The sequence below is a fragment of the Setaria viridis genome, chromosome 5 (genome assembly GCF_005286985.2).
Source record: "Setaria viridis chromosome 5, Setaria_viridis_v4.0, whole genome shotgun sequence".
Taxonomy (NCBI): Eukaryota; Viridiplantae; Streptophyta; class Magnoliopsida; order Poales; family Poaceae; genus Setaria; species Setaria viridis.
The window spans coordinates 6192070-6212690 of record NC_048267.2 but is presented as its reverse complement, the minus strand read 5'-3'; the positions used below and the strand labels follow the sequence as shown (position 1 = coordinate 6212690).

The 20621-nt window shown below is 44.0% G+C and overlaps 2 protein-coding genes across 4 annotated transcripts; both read right to left on the bottom strand.

The window, feature by feature from the left end:
• Nucleotides 1-1388: 1388 nt before the first annotated feature.
• LOC117855880 (rust resistance kinase Lr10) lies at nt 1389-3427 on the bottom strand. The gene is made up of 3 exons (XM_034738276.2): nt 3200-3427; nt 2858-2949; nt 1389-2751 (listed from the first exon to the last, which is right to left on the bottom strand). Exons 1-3 carry the CDS (start codon nt 3286-3288, stop codon nt 1658-1660), a joined length of 1275 nt encoding a protein of 424 aa, XP_034594167.1. The 5' UTR covers nt 3289-3427; the 3' UTR covers nt 1389-1657.
• A 1365-nt stretch (nt 3428-4792) lies between these two features.
• LOC117858207 (CDP-diacylglycerol--serine O-phosphatidyltransferase 1) lies at nt 4793-11632 on the bottom strand. 3 transcript variants are annotated; one of them, XM_034741230.2, is made up of 13 exons: nt 11406-11632; nt 9879-10061; nt 9623-9688; nt 9387-9446; nt 8743-8833; nt 7730-7784; nt 7562-7641; nt 7344-7460; nt 7190-7274; nt 6558-6649; nt 5738-5991; nt 5283-5371; nt 4793-5177 (listed from the first exon to the last, which is right to left on the bottom strand). In XM_034741230.2, the coding sequence occupies exons 2-13, from the start codon at nt 10040-10042 to the stop codon at nt 5050-5052; spliced, it is 1281 nt and encodes a 426-aa protein (XP_034597121.1). In that variant the 5' UTR covers nt 10043-10061; nt 11406-11632; the 3' UTR covers nt 4793-5049. The 3 variants fall into 3 exon arrangements, with proteins under 3 accessions (XP_034597121.1, XP_034597120.1, XP_034597122.1); XM_034741229.2 differs by having other exon boundaries at nt 9879-10065; nt 11406-11631; XM_034741231.2 differs by lacking the exon at nt 11406-11632 and adding an exon at nt 10978-11351 and having other exon boundaries at nt 9879-10065.
• Nucleotides 11633-20621: the final 8989 nt, after the last annotated feature.

Sequence of the window (20621 nt, the reverse complement as noted above, 5' to 3'; positions counted from 1 at the left end):
TTTTTTCTTCCATATGAATGTGCGATGTCTCACGATTTTGATTTGGATACCATACATGCGTATAGGTTTTAGTACCAATATACAATTAATTTCATTGATATGAATGGATGTACATTGTCGTGTATGCACGATGGTGCAGCAAACGAAAACCAACGACAAACTAACGGAAGGAAATCTTGCATGACACTTTGCATGACACTTTGTTTTCCTATTGTACTTTCCAATTGTATAGAAAACAAAGTTATGTACGTTTTTATATGCTGTATTTGACATTTTTATTTCCATGCCATACACTATGGATTGTAGAGTCTATGGAAGGTTGAAACACATTCTTATTATTTCCATCGCATACCATATCTTGTCAATAATTTTATTACTTTTTTAATTTCCGAATTATATGTTTAATTTATCAGTCTTATTTGATATGTGCTTTTTGGCTAGTTTAGACCGTTAGATCTTCATAAAATCCAATTGTGCATATTCTTCTCTTTTTTTGGATTAACGTGGGAATTTATAGGCACTCTTGACGAATGTGGTGACTTCTTTTAACACTATTGTATTAAGATATTAGATGTAGATCATACGTTTTGACTTTCTAGATACATAGATATTACTATATATGCATGTCTAGAAAAGTCAAAACAACGTATATTTTAAAACGGAGGAACAAACTACAGTTTCCAAAGGAAAAGAGACGAAGTGTAGGACGCGACCAAGCTTGATGACGACCAATCAGTGCGAGCCAGCAGGCGATCTCATAGCTTAGCACGGGGCGATCCCATAGCGACAAATTAGAGGCTTTTTCCGTTCGCAAAGGTGACGAAGCCGCACCATACAACTCCGGTAACCGGGACAGGCAAGCGAGAAACGACACGAGATGCGCCCTGGTATTGTCCGTGGATGCGGGACATGCCATTTCCGGAACCAAATTTTAATCGTTGGTGGTTAGCAACTCGCGGTTATGGGTTGATCAATCATCGCGAATCCATCAGGCGACAGATTTGCTGCTTGTTGGCACTTGTCTCGTGCAGATGGCCGAAACGAATCACCCGCTGGTGGATGGTGTGGAGAGGCTAGAAAAATCTTGGCCCGATAACGTTCGCTGCGCCGGGATCTGTTCAAGTTTCGGCCCATCTGTATGGATTCGCCGAGATGTCAGCCCATCTATATGGATTCGCGGAGATGTCGGCCCATCTAAACAGGCCACTACTAGGAACGCATCTAAGCTGGTCGTATGCTGCTGTAAAATTGGAGCGCGGCCCAATCCTTCTCAAAAGGTGGAGGAGGAGAACAGAAATTGGGAGGCCGCCTTGGGTCCTCTCTACAGTAGTTTCGTTTCCTTTTGAAATCACCCATCTCTCTCTCAATGAATAAGAATTGGTCTGACACTGAACAAGTGAACCAACAGTGGAGCAAACAATAAGAATATTTAGATAGGCCTGCTGGACTGGAACCACGCTCCAGAGTCCAGACGGAGGACCAAACTAGAGTGTCTGTCCCAGGCCCGGACATGAGCACATTCATAACCAGTACAGGGCTCTATTGTTACTTCCTTGTCCGAAACAGAACGTTGCAGCACAAAGGTTCATATGAAATACATAGGACATTACCACACACGATACAACCATAATCTGAGCTTGTCACAAGCATATACAGTTCATTCATCCTCCTCTATCGTGTTCAGTTCAGAGGACAAATAGTAAGAACCCGCCGCAGGCGTCCGCTCATCGTCATCCCAAAAGAATGGCCTCGGAGGCATTTCCAGGTCATCAACGCCGCCATCAAGCATCTCTATTACCTGGTTCATTGCTGGCCGATCATGGGGCCTCATCTGGATGCACCACAGCCCAACGATGCACAGCTTTTTCTCCAAATCATGCATATCAATGGTGTCACTGATCTCGCCTACTTCTTGCTGAGTTAGCCGGCTATACACCCATGATGGGTAGTATGCTTGACTTGAGTTTGCAGCATTCGGGTCCGCGTTGCTGCGCCCTCCAGCCATCTCCAACAGCAACATCCCAAAGCTGTACACATCTGATTTACTAGATATGACACCAAACCCGCGGGACACCATTTCTGGAGCTACGTATCCAATTGTTCCACCTATAGCACTCTTTGGCACAAAATTGCTTTTTCTTGGGTACAATTTGGCAAGTCCAAAATCAGCAACTTTGGGAACAAAATTGTTATCAAGAAGGATGTTGTGTGGTTTGATGTCAAAGTGTAGAATTTGCATGTCACACCCCTTATGCAGGTAGTTAATTCCCCTGGCAATACCCAGAGCAATCTCATTGAGTTTGTCCCAGGATAAGCACTTCTCTGATGAGAATATATACTTGTCTAGAGATCCACGGGGCATGTACTCGTAGACAAGTGCCCTCCTCATCTCCTCAGAGCAAAACCCCATGAGGCGCACAATATTGACATGGTGGATCCTACCAATCGTGGCCACCTCACTGATGAAATCTTCTCCATTGCAGTTAGAGGCACCTAGCATCTTGACGGCAACACGAACATCACCCGGGAGCAGCACACCCTTGTACACGGAGCCATAGCCTCCTTGCCCGAGCTTGTCTTTAAAATGACTTGTGATAGCAGTGATGTCTGTGTAGGTGTATCTTATTGGACCGAGCATTTGCTGCATGAGCAAAGACTTCTCCACGGCATCAATAGTTATCCTTGTTTTCCAAAACTTGTAGGCTAGAAAGAACAATGCCACTAGTGGCGCCAACACGAACCTGCATAATACTGCATGCAAATGCACGAACAGGTTTATATTATTTCAGTTAGAATGCATTAACATGTAGATTCAGTTACAAGGAATTATAATCGAGAATATGCAATTTTAAAGTACCAGGGATCCACTTCACAATCCGCAAGGAATCGGCAAATGGTACTATTTGGCTGGCTGTGTATGGTCGCAGAGATTGGAAACTCTTCCATACTCTAAAAAAAATGGTACTACTTGGTAAATAACACGGCAATGTGTAAATGCAGCTGCCAGGCAAAAAGATGAACCACAAGAATGTCCAAAACCTTATTTTTATTTTTTATTTTCCTTAGGGAACTGACTGCAAGACCAAACAAGTATAGTGAAGGGCACCTAAGCTCGAGACAAAAGGAGAAGGCCCAACGAAACTAAAATAAATATGGGTGAGAATGGAATGAGATACAAAGGTCATTTAATTCGACTCACTGATATGTCACGTCAAGGATGATTGTTCCCCATGCGATGCGCTCGCTGTCAGTAACCACTGGAAATTGGACGTCAAAACCATATCTCATGAACCTCACGAAATCTGCAAAACTTGCGTTCTCTGGACGATCTCCAAGAGGAATGGTGGCCAAGTATCCGCAAGAAGCCTCAAGGTCACCCACGTAAGATGGCCACGTATTCCTCAACAACACATAAACGAACGAACTGTTCGTGGTCAGGCAATCAACTGGTATGTACGAGTCATTACCATTCCTTACATCTTGAGAACAATTCAAAAATGTCGCCCACACGACCGATTCAGCAGGGGCCAACACCAAATCCACGCCGTGGCCGTCCGACAATTGCCGGCCATAAAGATAAGGAAGCTGATCCCCGCGAGGAAGTGGCCGTCCAAGTTGGCGTCCACTACCCGGAAGGAAGGCCGCCGCAGCGTCTCGGGTGTCTTGGTATAGTCAAAAGCAAAAATCGGAGGGATTACCTTTGTCAGCACCGAGTGGCAGGCGGACTTGGAGGGAAGCACGAGCCGCCGTTGGTGGTCCTCACCGGAGTGGAGCGCAGCAGCGAGAAGGGGCGAGCTTCGTGCGGCATTTGGGGGGCGGCGGCGCGCGCAGGAAGGAAGACGCGAGGCTTTGTAACCGGCGGCCAAGTGCGAATGAGGAGGCACCCGGTGGGCGGGGTTTGACCAGTGGAAGCGCTCGATGTCGGGATGGGGGCCGGATGCGCCGGCGACGGCGGCGCAAGTAGCGGCGACCGGCGAGCGTTCGATGCGCCGGGATTATTTAAGTTCGAGTCTCGGACATCGTATATGGATTCGCCGAGATGCCGGCCCATCTAAACAGGCCTCCACTAGGGCCGCATCTGTTGGGCTGCTGGGGAAAGCGCAGACTGTGGTGGGGTGCTTAGCTGTCAAATTGGAGGGCGGCCCAATCCTCTCAAAACTCAAAAGGACAAAAGAAAGAAGTTGGGCCTGCCTTGGGCCCTTGACACTAGTTTCGCTTTCTTTTGAATCGCGCCCGCCTCTCATCCATCAATTGCGTGCTGAAGGTCCGAGCTCTGACACTGAGCAAGAACAAGTGAATGCACAGTGGAGCAAACAATACGAATCTTTGCATGGGCCTGCTGGAACCACACGGAGGATCAACCTAGAGTGTCCCGGACATGAGCACATTCATCAGCAGTGCAGAACTACCCCCTACCTTCCACACATTTTATTATAATGAAACACCTGAATCACCAGCCAATAAGTCAGGCTGAGCAATGGCCAATGGGTTCACATCATACAGGTACACGCTGCTACACTGTAACACTGAAAGGAAATCAAGTGAAATTCCCATGCCCAAGGCCGTGCGCTGCAAGCCTGCAACCAGCAGATCCGATAAACATACGCCCTCCCAAGAGAACGGTCAGCGAATCTTCAGAAATGAGGGGCACGTTAACAGATGTAAATAATGATTCCCCGCGCGTGGAGAAACAATTTTTAGAGCGTGGGTCGTGGGATACGGTTCTCGAAAGAGTGTTTCAAACAAATTTCAACAACTATCAACTGAAAAGATTTGGATCATTATTTCATAGTTTGCATCAAGGGAACTTCGCATTTCAGAGCCAATGGATAAGGTACATCGTTACAAACGAAATAAAGGGGAACCGATATCCTACTTTGCTGATGAAAAATCGAAAGAAAGGCATAAAAAAATTCTCATGGATAATCCTCTTCAGATCACCAGGGTTGGCTACCGCTACATGTACACAATTTGAATAAATTTTATGTACACGACAACACTGAAATTGAGCAAAGAATGGGGGGGCAAATCAATAATTTTCATCACAATTTATAACCTTTTCCTTATCATTGTTCGGTAAATTTTGCAAGTCCAGACAAGAAGGAAGAGCACGAGAAGCAAGGCGATCCCCGTCCAGAGTGTGATCAACCACGACGGCATGGAGTTCGGAAAGAGACCTGTTCAGGATCCAGCACAAGTCAGCATGCTTCAAGGAGGTAAAAGATTACTTGCGAAGTTGCGATGCTGAGTTACATGCGAAGAGAAATTGGAGTGATACTCACCATATCCAAACTTGATGCAGATTAGGAGCTCCACAATGCATATGGCCAGGGAAAGCCAACAGAAAGATCCAACCTTTTTAAAAGGTTTCCTGAAAACGATTATTACATAATTAATTTTCACTAAAAATCACACAATAACTAATGGCAAGACTGGGATGCTATTTGTAAAAATTAACTTGTTGATTCCAAAATGTTATTACATGCACAGTTCACATGCAACCCATGTCTAGTAGACAGGAGCCATTTATAGCCAACATACAAGCACATGTCCACTGTCAGGTCTAGCATGTGAGCACGGCAAAGAGTTCATAGTCAGCATTTCAGTAGACTGAGCATCCAAATTTACTGCTATTGGAACAGCACTAGTGTTGGGATGAAACAAGTCATCGCAATTGAATAATGATTGCTGCAGGGCATCTTTGTAAATTCTGAAACAAGTGACTTCAAAATCATACCTGTCTTGCAAGTAGGTATTATACTCGCGGATGGTTGGTATCGCAATCAACCACCAAAGAACCAGCCGATAGACGATCAAGGGGTTCCGCGGAGGAATCCACAGGCAGAACTTGAGAAAGAATGTGTTCAGTTCGACAGCCATGAAAACGATGCAAAGGCTCAGCACCTGGATGAATCTCCAAGGACCCAGAAGAGGGTACCACTCATCCTTGTCCCACTGTGCTGGTGTGAATTGGCCTAGCGTCCTTTTGAACTAAGGAGAAGAAAATGTTAAAATAAATAAACTCTGTGAAAATCCAACTATCAATGTTACATCAAGATTCAAAGACTGATGATAGTTCCTGAAACAAATAGCCACACATAGCTTGAACGAAAATTACTGGTTACCAAACACGAAATAACTTATAGAAGCTATTAGTTTCTACAAACTTGAAAAATAGAGGAAAATATGTATTTTATTAGTTTTATTTTATGTTAATGCCTATGTGTTGCAGTTACTGTATCAAACATATATGAGAGTGCGAGCTGTTGCACTGAAACACTTGGGAGATTGTACTCATTACTCAATAACACAAAGTCCAGGCCAGCTAAGGGACATTTTAATAGACTAAGAGGGTCCTTGTCTTGATTTGTCAGCACATCCCACATGCCTAGGACTTATCACCTTATCATGGGACTAAAGCAGGACAAACATCACCTACAGTTTGGGAGCCAATATGTTCCCTCAAAGAGGAACATCCACCAAAACAGGGAAAAAGATCCAGCGATGCTGCACGCTTTGCAGAACAGCTCATTTGCCTGAACATCCAATGAACGTACCTTACTGATAATGTTGGGTTGGCGGCTCAAGCCAACCCATACATATGTCTTCCCATCAAAGTACCGCACAGTTTTCATTCCAGCCCAAATACCTGAACCATAGACAAAATGGCCTCAGTCAAGAAGTGTTCGTCAAAGACTTAGGAAAACCAGTATAAAGATGACATGCAAGAACCAACAGATTGAAGAGAAATGACAAATGAGAGTAACCATTGAGTTTACAGAGATATGAATGGAAACATTTTCTAAATTCAGAAACTAATAATCCAGTTCATGAAATACAATTCCTGCAAACCTCCATAGCTCTGTTCCTCATCCAAACCTAAGGAAAAACCTAATAGAAGACAGATCATTTTTGTTTGCAATCATCGACTCATCATAGTGCCATGTTCAATGTTGCCAGGGCATGTACAAAAAAAGTAAGGTATTGTCATGTAATTAAAGTGTCGAGGTCATCAGAGGATACCACTTAATTAGTATTATACATTTATACTACAGTAAACCCACGTTGCAGTAAGTCAATAAAGCCATAAAACAAAAGGTCGATTTCAATATGTGCTAAATGCAGGTATTCAGGGGCAAAACAAGCAAGCCTATGCAGAAAAATACTGAAAGCCACATAAAAATCTCACCAAACCAATTGCAGATCAATATGTCTAGGACAATGCTATCCCACCAGCATTCATTGAAATTTGGCAACATATGACGAAAAGTGAGCTGCATTGCATATACACTACATTAGGAATATAGGTCTGGAAGGTACATGCCAAAAGGAATATGACATACCTCCATCAACTCAAAGCCGATTGATAACACCCACAAAAGTGGTTGGTTCCGTATCATTATAGCCTTACCCCACCATCCAAGGATATGAGCGATAACAAACTCATCAAAAATGATCTCCTAGAAAACCTATATTCAAATCAGTAACTTGAAGCATATTGAATAGTCAGGACTGCTTAGTAAGTATATGAGAAATAGGTCAGTGAATGAAGTCATCATACATTAACATTGTTAAACCTGCTTTTTGGATGGTCAGGTACATATATGCGGCAATCAGTTCCATAAGATCTTTCAGGCAATTCTGCTCAAATTAGATATATCAAATCAGAGTTTATTCAAGCACTTCAAAATCTACACTATGAACCAGATTGGAAAATTGAATGCATTACCTACACCAAGATCAGGATGAAGATACTTCATGAATTGCCTAGCATCATCACGAGTCTGCAAAATGAATTAAATGAAAATATGAAATGCCACGCTTACTAGGTTTCGCTGCTCCTCTTTAATATCTTCGCCACTGTACTCTGACTTGCTGAAACACTGGTTTTATCTTATGAGGATGAGCCATGGAGTAATTAAGAAAATATAGCATCAAAGTAAAGGTATGGAGGGAAATATGGGACTGCGATCGGCTTCATATGGTGGAAGCACAGGAGTGCACAGCTCCTGACATGGTTACAAACCTCGGAGGGGGTGAAAGCACCCTTTGAAGAAAGATATGGAAAATATGTATAAAAGTAGTTACACGATTGCTTAACTGCACAACCAATGTGATGCAGAATGAACTAAAGTTGAGCTGAAATCAACTTCTTCCAAAACAGCCAGCTGATTTTATTTATATGTTCTATAAATATCATACGATATTTGACAAAGTGTTGTTGGCATTTGGACTACCTATATGAATATCCTCTACCATCTGAAACACAGGAGTATAATATGCCATCTAGAAAATGCTCCTACTGCATAAACAAGCTAAGGCCTACCATAAAAAATCATAACTCTCTTTAGTCACCCTAGTTTCAAACTAAGTTATTCAGAAAAAAAAAAGATTCAAACTAAGTTATACTAATTCCAGGTTACACCAAATTGTCCTTGCACTTGTTGTTGGTACCTTTATATTATGTTGCTGATATGATTGGTAGATACCTCTTTCTTTTAAAAAAAATCAATGGCTTATCTTTAAATTAAGTTAAGAATGAGGTCAGGTACTTTGGACATATGCTAAGCAGCACAACAAGGCAGGGACATCTGGACATCTATGTGATTCATTACCAATGTTTGAAACAGTAGGTACAGAATTACAGATTTGCTCAATAAATATAAAAAATAGAAAGTAGGTACGTGCAGTGAAAGAATCTTAAAAGAGTTACTGAGCAAGGTTAATGATAACTGCACTTACCTGGAAAAGCAAAAAAGTGAGGGCCACAAGGTAGACAACTGCCATCCCGTGGACCAGCCTCCAAATGGCAGGATGTGGTCTAATGAGTACACTAAATCACAGTGGAAGCAAATGTCAGTAGCAGTTTGCTTAAACGCAACATACCTTAATAACTAAATCTATAGAGAAGACTTCGAGGAAGTCATGCTTTTCTGCAGAGAAATGAATCCCTTGCTCAGTTATTTTAAGAAATGGCAAACAATCCCATGTCATCAGGGGGGGGGGGGGGGGGGGGGGGGGGGGGGGGGGGGGGGGCAAGGACAACTATTAAGCAAATGAAGCAATCTGCAGGGGAAGGTTGTTTGCTGAATCATATTAGCAATATGTTAGATTGAACATCGGGTATGCAGGAATGCACCACTTTTGTACCAACAAGCGTGTATTATCCTTATTATATCTATCTATATGGCGATAAGGTAACTCATTGGGTAAACTGCTTTCAGAGATAAACACGGTTGTGTCCTAGGCTGCAGGCGTTCCGAGCCTTTCTCAACATTAATTGCAATGCCTTGGGGACATCTCTCCCCATCCCCACGAGTTGTGTTTCTTTTTTTTATATGGTGGTTCAACATAATCAAAGTTAGGTAAAGAGCTCTGTAACTCACGTTGAAGGTGCCTGAAGAAAAGAGTAAGCCAAAAAAACAGCAATCATCGCAAATACACCCCTGTTAACAAAAGATAGTGCAAATTAGTGCAAAAGCCCTCCTTAAAATGGCAATCAGCACATGAGGTGAAAAAATGGTGATCGGAAAATATCGAGTGCAGAACCAAAGGAGGTTCTTAACAAAATATCAATGCAAAAAATAAAAAGCAATAGAAGAGGACAAATCCTTACAAATACCTTTTAACCGATGAAACACGATCAGCAGATAAGCTCCTTTCTGGATCCAGAACACCACTTTCCCAACTGACAAAGAACATAAAACAATCTGCTAAGTAATATTCTAAGTAATACTAACAATGGTGGTTCAAATCGATGAAAAAGGTTTACCAAAAATGCCAAAACAGACCATAATCAACAATACATCATTATTATATCTAAAAAGCATATGTTCCTGTCTATACAAGTTTCCACAGATAAAAGACTATAAACTCACATTAAAAAGCCTGTTCCCAGAAGCAAGACCGTGACCGTTCGAGGTTTGCGAAACCATTCTGTCAACGGATCGACATCACCAAAGTTATTGGACGATCCTACACTACCATTGCAGCCGCTGCCATTATATTCTCCATGAGGTTTGTGATGACCATTGACCTCCATCGTAAGCCTTGGCTATTTACTGTCTGCAAAATATCCATTGTAGCATATGAGACCGTATAATCTTATTGACCTTCAGGAAGGCAAAAATTCGCCACTCCACCAGGGGGGAAAAAGCAGCACATTGCTACAGATGCACAATATCGAGTCTTGCAGTGAAATAAATAACTAACATCTGGATAGTGCGCAACCAAGGCCAAGGAAATAAACCAGTAGGTACAAGTGGATAAATGTCATGAATGGTCCAGCATATCTGGGAATAATCATTTGCTAGAACCAAAAAAAAAATTGCCATTTAAAAAAAAAACTATGGTCTATGGCATAAAACATCTAGCTGTACCCTTGAAGCACAAAACCTACTTTTCTAAAGACAAGTTCTGTACTGCTTGCTCTATCATTTGGCAGAGATCACTCAGTGAGTCCTACCCATCCCCAAAATGATTTCAGTGGCGTTCCTGCTAGGTGCCATATTCCAAACCCGTTTCGATATTCCAAAATAACATAAAGGCTGTGTGTGTGTGCTGCAACCAAAGGCCGCACGCACGAGAGCAGAGCACAACAGACCAAACAAGGAGCAAGCGGGAGAAGAACACACCTGCACGAAAAAGAGGGGCAAAAAGGATCGAGCAATTCAAAAAAGAAGAGAGTGCATGTAAAACAGGCCCGCGGTTTAACAACTGTGGAAATAATTAGGGCGAACAGTGATCCGTACGCCTCCGCCAAATTAAGAACGCAGAAAAGCTAAAACGCAGCAGCTTTTGCAACACCGCAAAAAAGAAGGCCGAGAGAATTTGAAGATGCGCACATCAAATCCGGTGAAAATCATCCGGCGAGCTCAGAGTCCCCCACGAACGGAAGCGCACTAGCTCTGCTCGATGAGCAGTCGAACGCATAGTGATGCAGGCAACGAAATCGAGGAAAAAAGACGAGCTTTTTACAAGGCATTGGGCGTTAACAGCACGAGACACCGGGAAAGCTGGCGCCTTGCAGCGCCCCCCGCACGCTTGCGGCGGCCGCACCCGCACGCACGGCCGGGCGGGACACCACCTCGGGCTGCTCGCCGGCGGACGGCCAGGGAGCGCATTAATCCACGCCGCAACAGTCCAGTTAAAGGGCAACAGAAACAGTAACCGCCGCCGCCGCCAACAACAGAAAAACCCCCCGGATAATAGAATCGCGGGAAGGCAGGGCACGGGGGTGCGCCCGCTAAGCAAAAGAGGATTCCTGCGGCTAATCCCCCTCCTGATCAGGAAAGCTAATCCGGGATTCCTGCGGCGATGGCGACGGGAGAGGTAGTAGAGGAGCATGGGAAGCGGGGCGGGGGAGAGAAGTCGGAGAGAGAGAGAGAGAGAGAGAGAGCACGTACGCGTTGGAAAGCGACAGCCGCCGCGTGCTGGCCGTACGATCCCGCGTGCCGGGCAATCCAGGCCGTCGAAAGCGACCCCCGGGGATTCGCTGTCCCTCTCCTCGCGCTCGCTTTCCCTTGCAGCGGCGGCAGCTGCAGACCAAACTGTTTGGAGAGAGAGGAGGGGAGGGGATAACAGAGAGAGGAGGGAGGTGTTGCAGTAGTAGCCCTGAGAGCGGAAGCGGCGAATCTTTTTATAAGAGAGAGAGAGAGTCGGTCAAAGGGAAGGGAGGTAGAGAGAGAAAGAGAGGAGAGAGAGAAAGAGAGGAGAGAGAGAGAGAGAGTAGACAGAGAGGAGAAATCGGAGTCTCGCAAGGGATCATTGGGGGCATTGATGACTCGCTCGATGCTGTTTCTCTCTCCTCTTTGTGTATTAAGTTGCTCCTCATAAGGTGGGACCCGCGGCCACCTCCTTCGTCTCTCTCTTTGATTTTTAAACATAAGACGCCAAAACCAACTTAAATCCATGTCTCCCCGTCCAGTGCCACTGTGCTGGGTTAGGCACGGCTAATGCGACACATGGGGGCGTTTTTTAAAAATTTCAAATTGCAAATCTGGATGGTGCAATTGATTAATTCGATAATTTGGCAATATGTTACCGGTGGAGGTGCATACTTACCGTATTCAAATTCTTTGGGCTCGGTGTTTTCAGCTGAATTCGCTTCCGGATTTCCTGCAATTTTATACAATCTGTTGCTTAGCAGCGTCACAATATGTGGGCTCCATGTGTCATTGAAACATAGAGAGCGCATTGTGAAAATTTGCAATGTCAAATAATGAGCGTGTGGGTTCAGGTCTAGGTGGCTGTGCTCCTTTTTGAAAGCCTCTAGCGACCCAGCTAGGCTTGATCCTCAATTGTGATGGTCGAATTATTCGTCTAGTGGTACTACGTGATTTTTTTTATTGTCCTTGAAATTTTTATGAATTTGTTAGTTTGATAATAAGAGATGTTAAAAAAAAGAAAAGATTCAAACAGCTCCCATGTACAGTTGTAGTAAAAAAACTTCTCCCATGTACAGTTGTAGTAAAAAAAAATTGCCTCTGAACAATATGATTTTTATTCTAGCAATGTGTTTGAGAAGAATTGGAATTCTTCCTCTCATAAAATGGGAAACAAAGAAAAAGACTGAGGTAAAAATAGGAACATGTAAAAGCCTACTTTCTTGTGCAAGGGCGCTGGGAGGATAGACAAGATTTCCATGCCGCTGATGCAAATAGTACTTCCACAAGACATCCATCAATCAATCTCCTTTAAAATTATGTGGACAGGATTTTGACCATGTGGGCAAGGAAAATGATGGTCATCACTCATCAAAATCAGAAGGGGAAAAAATCACATTCAAGTACATTTGCAAAAGAAAAAAAATGGAAGTGGTGGGGGTGAGTGCCAAACCATAAATGGCTGGAATGAACCCCATCTGGTCCATTCTAGCAACAGTTATTGGGTCACCTGCCATGACCTAGACATGGCCAGGCACCCAACCACAAATTGGACATTAATCTTGAGCCTTCCCGTTTTGGGAGCCTAATACGGTCACCATATGCTTCCTTTGATGCCTTTAATGGTGGCCTGACATGACATGGCAAACCATGTTAGTGGATTGGACAAACTTGCATGTAACATACTAACATGCATATGCCTACTCCATCATTAGAGTTATGGAGCAAGTGAGGAAAGCTCCTATGGGTAGTTTAGGATTTCTCAGCCCAATCATCGCACTTTTGCAATACGTGTTATTCACATATTCCCTCGCTTGCTCTAGAACAAAACTTAAAAGGATTTTGGGATAAACTTAAACAGGGAGGGAAAATACACATATACCCCTTAACCAAGGGAGGGAAAAGACACCTATACCCCTTAAGCAAGCATATAGATTACAGCTATGCAATTAAATTTTGCTAACTGATATCATAAATGGCAATATTAAATCCTTCCTATCTAGGTAGATTAGGTCAAAAGTTTTACTCCCTCCGTTACAAACTGTAGATCATTTTGATCTTTCTAGGTACAATTTTTTTACCCCGTGTATGTGTATCAAACATAAAATATATATGCATGCACAGCAAAATGTATAAACCTAAGATAAAGATCAAAAGGAAAGTATCTGTGAACAAATTTTGAAATCACGAAGTCCTTGCATGCTGTGGGCCGAGGGACCAAGTACACAGTAGTTGGATAACGAGTGTAAATTCGTAATCCGAGTTCCGTGGCGCAGGGTTTCACCTCACCCACACCACCGCCTGTGATTTTATGGCGCGGCGGCCAATGATTGGGCTGCACCACCACTCGACCAGGATTTAAATCGGGTGGAGGCTCAGAGGTGAGCGATACGTACCAAGGACGGGAAGGAAATGAGAGGCACGAGCACGCATGTCAGCAGCAGTGGCAGCCACAGACGTGCACAGGAGACTGGGGGGCCTGCCCATGCAGTCATGCAGAGCCTTGTAAATGTGGCCGTACACGTGTACGAGAGCCTCCCCGGCAGTACGTACGTAGCTGCTGCTGCCGTGTTGGCCGTGCCGGATTGGTCGCCGCCGGCCTGTCGCCAGCCGATCGTCGCCGCCGTCACCTTTCCCGTTCAGGTCATCTTCATGCTAGCTGCAAGCCTGCAACTGCAATGCATCATCGCTAGCTAGCTGACGATACACTATCCCGTGTACGGCGTACCACAAGAATACACCCGAATGTGCTGTGCTGCTGCGACCTGCCATACGGAAATATGCTCGTCCAGCGCCTCCAGAATATTCCCCCACAATTATCGCCATTTTTCCAGCTCGGGGTTCTCAGGCAACGTTGCGAGTTTGAGCGAGCAAATTATCGTTAGCCATTTGGGTGGCAATATTCTGTTTTAATTTCGCTGCGCGTGAACTATTAAGGTCTCGTTAGAATGAAATTCGTTAGGAATTTCAAAGGAACATCGTGATAAAATAATTAATTTGATGATTCTTTGTATGTGTGAAAAGATCTTTTTTTTTTCGTGCTCCCAAAGGAGTGAAAAAAAATATAAGGTGTCCTCACCTTTTCGCTATCGTTTCACCAAAAAAAAAGGGGACTAGCTAGAGACTGCTAGTCAAACAACAAAAGCAAAATACAATGGAGTACAAGGGGTGATGTGAAAGCTAGGTGTCCCGAAGATGGGACTGATCTTATGATTTTGTTTCGGGCAATGATAGATCCAGCGTCCATTGTTAAGTATCTCAAAATAGAGTAAAATGCACGCCTAGATAAATTTGTTTTAGGTCCATAGACTTTTCAAATGCACCTCTAGGTTCTCTACTCAGCTAGTGGGCTCCATGTGGCGGTGCTCAACCTTTTCTCTTGTTACCTCTTATTAATATCTCTTCGCCTTACCTTTTCAAAACTAGTTGATGTTTTCTCTTGGCTCCGTGGCATTTGAGGATGCTCTAGCTGGCCAGACGAGACTAGAGGCCCTCTAGTGTGGAGTGCTTGTCCAGTTGTCCCAAACAAGATTTCTTTTGAGCGAGCGTTGAACATTTCACTAGTGACTATTGTAGAAACCCTAAATTTCTATTCTACTCGGAACTTCTAAATTTTGCATATTCTAATTCTAATTAGAAGGTCCAAACTTTGCAGCCGCAACACGTCTGTTTGCGTGATGTGGTGGTTTGCCTACTTTGTGCATTCGGTCCGTTCTTGTGTCAAACTTAAGAGTTGGATCTTGACGACAATGTAGGAAAAAATGTATTTCCTATAAAAATACTCTATATGTCTAAATTATATGGAGACAAATTAAGTTAGAGCTTGAGTGCTAGACTTCTCATTTTTAAACCCTAAAAACTAATCTAAACTGCAGCGAATAATTTGGGTATGACTTCATTTTAATTAGAGTTTAGACCGTGTTTAGATCCACTCCGGATCGTGGAAGTTAGCTTATAGATTGTGGATTGTTAAGATTGGATTACTAAAAGCTGGAGATTGTCTAGATTCTTTGGATTGTGGATGGTTGGATCACGCAAGCGGGTAGAACTAGCTTGGGAAGAATGCTAAGAGAGATTCTTCCATGATATGAGGCTGATGAATGATAAAAGCTGAATCTGAAGTGTTTGGATAACAGCTTAGATTATAAAAGCTGGATAACAAGCAGGGCCTTAGCAGACTTCTTTTTCAAAAAAAATCTGAGCACAACGCGATAATGCTCAGTCAGGGACAGAGCTAGGATTGGTGAATTAGGGGTGCCAGCTAAGTTAATCTATGTACCAAATACTCAAGAAAGTAGCTAGTTAATTTCTTCCTAACGTGGAGAGAGCTTCAATAGTCAAAATGCGGACATGCGGGGCCCACGGCTCCTGCCAAGCCCCCCTACGACTGGCTCCGTCACTTGCTCAGTCAATCATCAGGTCCGTCAGTACTGCTGGGGACCACAGCAAATGCTAGCAAAAGGTAAAAAGAAAAAACCGAAACATAAAATTATTGAGCCTGTCCACGAATTGAGAGCATTCAAGCAAGAGACGACGAAGAAACTGAGAATATTTCTTTAGAGGCTCCAATTTTTTTTTACAGTAATAATAAAGACAGGAGCATTTCCTCATGCCGCCGACCCTCAATTAGGGCCCAGGGTATTCTCTCCCATCTGCTCCCTTCATTTTTTTACTCTCGTTCACTGGATCTGGCTGGAGAAAATCACAAGAGCAGCATTGGCTTAAGCAGCTAATTAGCATCCAAATATGGTCTTTTTGACAAATAAAAACATATGCTGGTACACGATATTTTATTCAGTGTCAAAAAATAAGAACCTGTATTTTGATTATATATACGACCTATATTCTCAAATTGCACAATACTTTGCTCCTCCCTCCGTTCTAATAAAATTCACTACTATTTATTTCTTGCAATTACATCTGCGCTACACGCATGAGAGTTTCTTAACAGATAAGTAAGCAATCATCATGGGGTCCGAATTTGGACAGTGGTGGTTGCTTCATAAAGAATTTCCAGGGCAGCAGCTAGCAGTACATTTAACTCGCACTGCTCCATATTTGTCAAGTTTCTGACCAAAGGCTTGCACGGCAACTCGAGTCCAAACGGCAAGGAAACAAAATCCGTCTAAGGCCTTCCAGTTTCAGAGCTTCAGTTCACCATCACTCCGGCCGCCAGCTCAAGGACGGCACAAAGTAGGGGAGCTCCATGATGCTGGAGCTGAAGCTGCATCATCACCTCTCAGTCTCTCAGTTACTCGTGCAGCAGCTGTACGATAAAGAATGTCCCAGACTCCCAGTAAATGTCCCCAACAATCTGATCCCTCACCTGACCCTCTTCTGATGCATATTCAGTGGTTTTCTTCATTCTTGTGCACCAAAGTCTTACGGCTTTGTACGACGACTATTTTCATTATCTAAAAATCTTGGTGTCTTTTGATCATTTGAGTATAATTTTTATGATAATTGGAGTGACAGGAGAGATCTGGATCGTTGTGGCACCTCATGTCATGAAATCAATATTATCTCTTGTTCTTGATTATTGGATCAGATGAGATCTCGGAAACAACCATGCATGGAACAGAGATCAGCTCCAGCTCAAAACAAGTTCTCTTCTTCTAAAAGGAGATGGTCACATCAATCAAATCCTCTACCAAATTGATTTAAAAAAATGCAGCAATAAGAAAAGGGACCAGAGTAAGATGATTCTACGAGGGACACGCCCTTGTGCTGCGCAACATGCCATGTTTTGGTGCTTCGAGTTTGATGAGACCTTTGCCTTTCTCCATGAGTCATCTTGGACTTGGATAGCTCTCTAAAAAGCATTATTGTTAGCATTCCAAGTTTATGCTATGATTAAACTAGTACAACACAAATCAAGTTGCCATCTGCTGCTGGCATTGGAAGAAGGGAAGTTTCTACAGAAGATGCCCTCGACGTGAGGAGATGGATACTGTAAAGTACATATGCATCAACATAATCCTGTAGTGTTTGTGCTATGTACACGTTAACTCCCATCTGATGCTGTCCCCCTTCTACTTTAAGTAAGAAACAAGTACATGCCGGCCGTCAAGAGACGTGCATCAGCAACTTGTGAAATGTAAACTAAGTGCAGACGGCTTCCGATGCATTTTAAAGTTCAGCGGTGTCTCTCCCCCCTCAAAAACACAAAATTACTAGTTTCAAGACTGCCTTAATCTGCGATAAATCATGATTGTGTCCTGGAGTGCTGTTGAATCCAAGAAAATAAAAAAGGCATTACAAAAAGGTAAAAAGAAACTGATTTTGTCATAAGATTATTTGGTAGAGAAAGAAATTACTAGTGTTTAATTTAGTACGTGTGTTATTTTTAAAAAAATAATTATTACATGTATCAACGGTTAAAAGAAGAAAAAAGGACACATATGTTTTTTCACTTCCTCTTCACTGTTGGTTCCATTATTATGAAGGATCCGATCACCGACTTTGCCACCACCATTTGCCTTGCCTATTGCTCTAGCCGTTGTCCGGTCAACAGCGCCCTACTACCGTAGGACGGCAAAAATGTCTGGAAAGTGAAGTAGAACAGCCGGAAATTCCATGCTGTAACTTCAACTCGTAGCCTTGCTGGGACTGTTTCAGAAGCATGAGAGGTTCACAGGGGCAAAAGGAGGCTTCTGTGAAATGCCAAAATGCTGTATGTGTCTGCCATATGATGCATTCAGAAGAATAACACAGCAATGCAAAATGTGTTGTACACACTCATGATCTGTACTGCCATTATTGATCAGAGTCTTGTGCAGACGTAGAGGCAGGTTAAGGTTACAGATGCAATGGAATGCGTCCCTACGCCAAGTGCCATAGCCACAGGAGGCTCTGTGCTCACCTCAAAGATCATATGGATACTTTAGAAGAACCAAAAGGCCTCGCAACGAAAAAAGAAAGAACCAAAAGGCGTTCCCGAGAAACATAATGTGCAAAGACAGACCGTCGGGGCACCTGAAAAGCTACCTCCAATCCGTCCGATCCTCACTATGCGTAGCGTATACAATTGCAAAGATTTACCAGATGGCTAACAGAATCTATGCTGCCTGCGTGCTTTTGCAAATGTGATCGATGAGCTGGTTCTGAATCAGGCGCACTGTTGCGGTGTTGCATAAGCAGCCGGCACGCATAGGTGGTTTCCGGACACATTCCTGGTGATGACCAGTGATCTAGCACCAGTCAGGTTACTGTCGTCGTTGGTGATCCTATTGCCTGCAGGCAACTTGCAATAATGAACGCACAGTAGTAGCTAGGCCAATGTTCAAGCTAGTAGCTAGCCTGACGACAGGAACATAGTAAGAAGGTCACGACTGTCGAATTGGAAAAAAGAGATAAAAAGAGCCTCTCTCACTGCTGGGAGTAGTAGAAACTCGATCACCTGTCCGTGTCCGAATCTTTGTGGTAAAACAGGAGTAGCTGTCAAGGAGTAGCTCTCTCGGGTCCACAGGAGAAGACACGTCCTGTCCTGGACATTCCTGTTGGAAACAGTAGGAGCCGTTGCTCCCTTCCTTAAAGAAAAAATACAGTAGTGCAGTGCAGAGCATATGGAATTCAATAGAACACTGAGAGCAGATTTAGCACTGCAGATAATCAATCGATGTATCTTTGTAACTGTTTAGACTGGCCGTATTTAAAAATCAAACATCCATTGCTGCATATGCCCTTGTCCAAGGATTGATGCCTCTGAAAAACCCCTCTTATCTTCTACTCCCTCCATTCCAAATTATTATTCGTTTTAGATTTTCTAGACATGTAGCTTTTGCTATGCATCTAGATATATATTATATCTAGATACGTAGCAAAAATTATGTATCTAGAAAAGTTAAAATAAATAATAATTTGGGACGGAGGGAGGAGTGGTCAGAGGGTGGCAAGTGGGATACATGTGTACATGTGCAGGGATTGCTGAAGAGCAGATCAGGGAAGGGCAGATCCAAGGTTGTCCAGTTAACCGGGGGTTAGGGAGATGGGTTTGATTGGTCGGGGCGCTGCAACCACCAACAGGCTAGCTTGGAAGCCGCTGGCCGGGGAACATTATAGGCGACGGAGGAATTAGCTAGGGCACGGGCGTCACGGGCTGTCAAACTGATGATGAGGGCTGAGGCCGATGCCACTATTGTATGCAACAGGCGGGTTCAGGACGGGTGGATGTGGATGAGCTAGCTGTAGGCGGCGGACGAAGCGGAGATCGGCGGCGATAGATGCAGCCAGCCACAAAGGAGGAGGCAGCTGCAGTGGTCGGTCGACAGGCACAGCCTGGACGGAGCACGAGCTGCTGCGCGCGGCCGGCTACGCAACAACGCATCCAGTCAAGCCAACTGCTTCTGGCTAGGCTTTCTGCAGATACAATCGCAGCATTTTTCCTTGTCGCGGGAGGATGAAGAGGCTATCAAAATCGTAGGTTTTATAAGATCGATGGTCTTCGAGTAAGATCTCGGAATCGTGGGATCTTCAACATATAAATCGTAGAAACGTAGATTCGATCAAGTAGAATCGTAGAATGTGGTATATCCTGAATCAAGATAGTAAAGATGTAAGATCAGAGCACAGAATCGTGAAGTCTCCCTGCACCTGCAGTGCTACCGTGCCTGCAGTGCAGTGCTTTTCAGTCAGGGTGCATGGACGCCGGCCGGCTACGCTTTCTGAATCTGCCTGCGTTTGCAAATTTGCTTTGCGTCCTGCATGCAGATCGGGCGGTATCGTCGCCTACGACCAGAGAAGCCTTTGCAATTACATGTGCCCTCGTCTATTTTACTTTTGGTCGTATGGATGGGGTGCATGAACTGCGTGCCTCCCCCGGAACAGAAGACGATCGGGGGGACGTACGCGTGTGACGCGCGCACGTGATCCACGTGCGAAGATGCACGCAAAGGGCATACGTGTTTGACAACCTCAGCTGCCCGCCGAGCATGCTAGCACGCATGCATGCATGTTGCTAGTTAATCTGCCTCGATGCACGTCCGCTCGACGCTAGCCCGATCTCTCCATCTTCCGAATGGATTAATGGAATCAGGAATGGTTTAATGGAATTACATTTCTCATGAGGCCGGAGGATTAATTCACCTTGAGATGAGCTTACTTGTGCATTGTGCTTAGGGACGACAGGTGCTCACGTGCACCGCAGGGGCTACTCCAGAAGAGTCAAGATGGAGCAATTAACCAGCCATTGGCCGGCGACTCAGATCGGCCCCGCGCGTCCTCTTCTTGCAAAAAAAA

Coding starts and splice junctions, on each gene's coding strand:
- LOC117855880 (XM_034738276.2), bottom strand. CDS start 3,288: ATGAGATATGGTTTTGACGTCCAATTTCCAGTGGTTACTGACAGCGAG. Junction 2,950..3,199: donor ATCCTTGACGTGACATATCA/GTGAGTCGAATT, acceptor CATTTTTTTTAG/AGTATGGAAGAGTTTCCAAT. Junction 2,752..2,857: donor GATTGTGAAGTGGATCCCTG/GTACTTTAAAAT, acceptor ATTTGCATGCAG/TATTATGCAGGTTCGTGTTG.
- LOC117858207 (XM_034741230.2), bottom strand. CDS start 10,042: ATGGAGGTCAATGGTCATCACAAACCTCATGGAGAATATAATGGCAGC. Junction 9,447..9,622: donor CGTGTTTCATCGGTTAAAAG/GTATTTGTAAGG, acceptor TTTTGTTAACAG/GGGTGTATTTGCGATGATTG. Junction 7,785..8,742: donor TCACTTTTTTGCTTTTCCAG/GTAAGTGCAGTT, acceptor TTCATTTTGCAG/ACTCGTGATGATGCTAGGCA.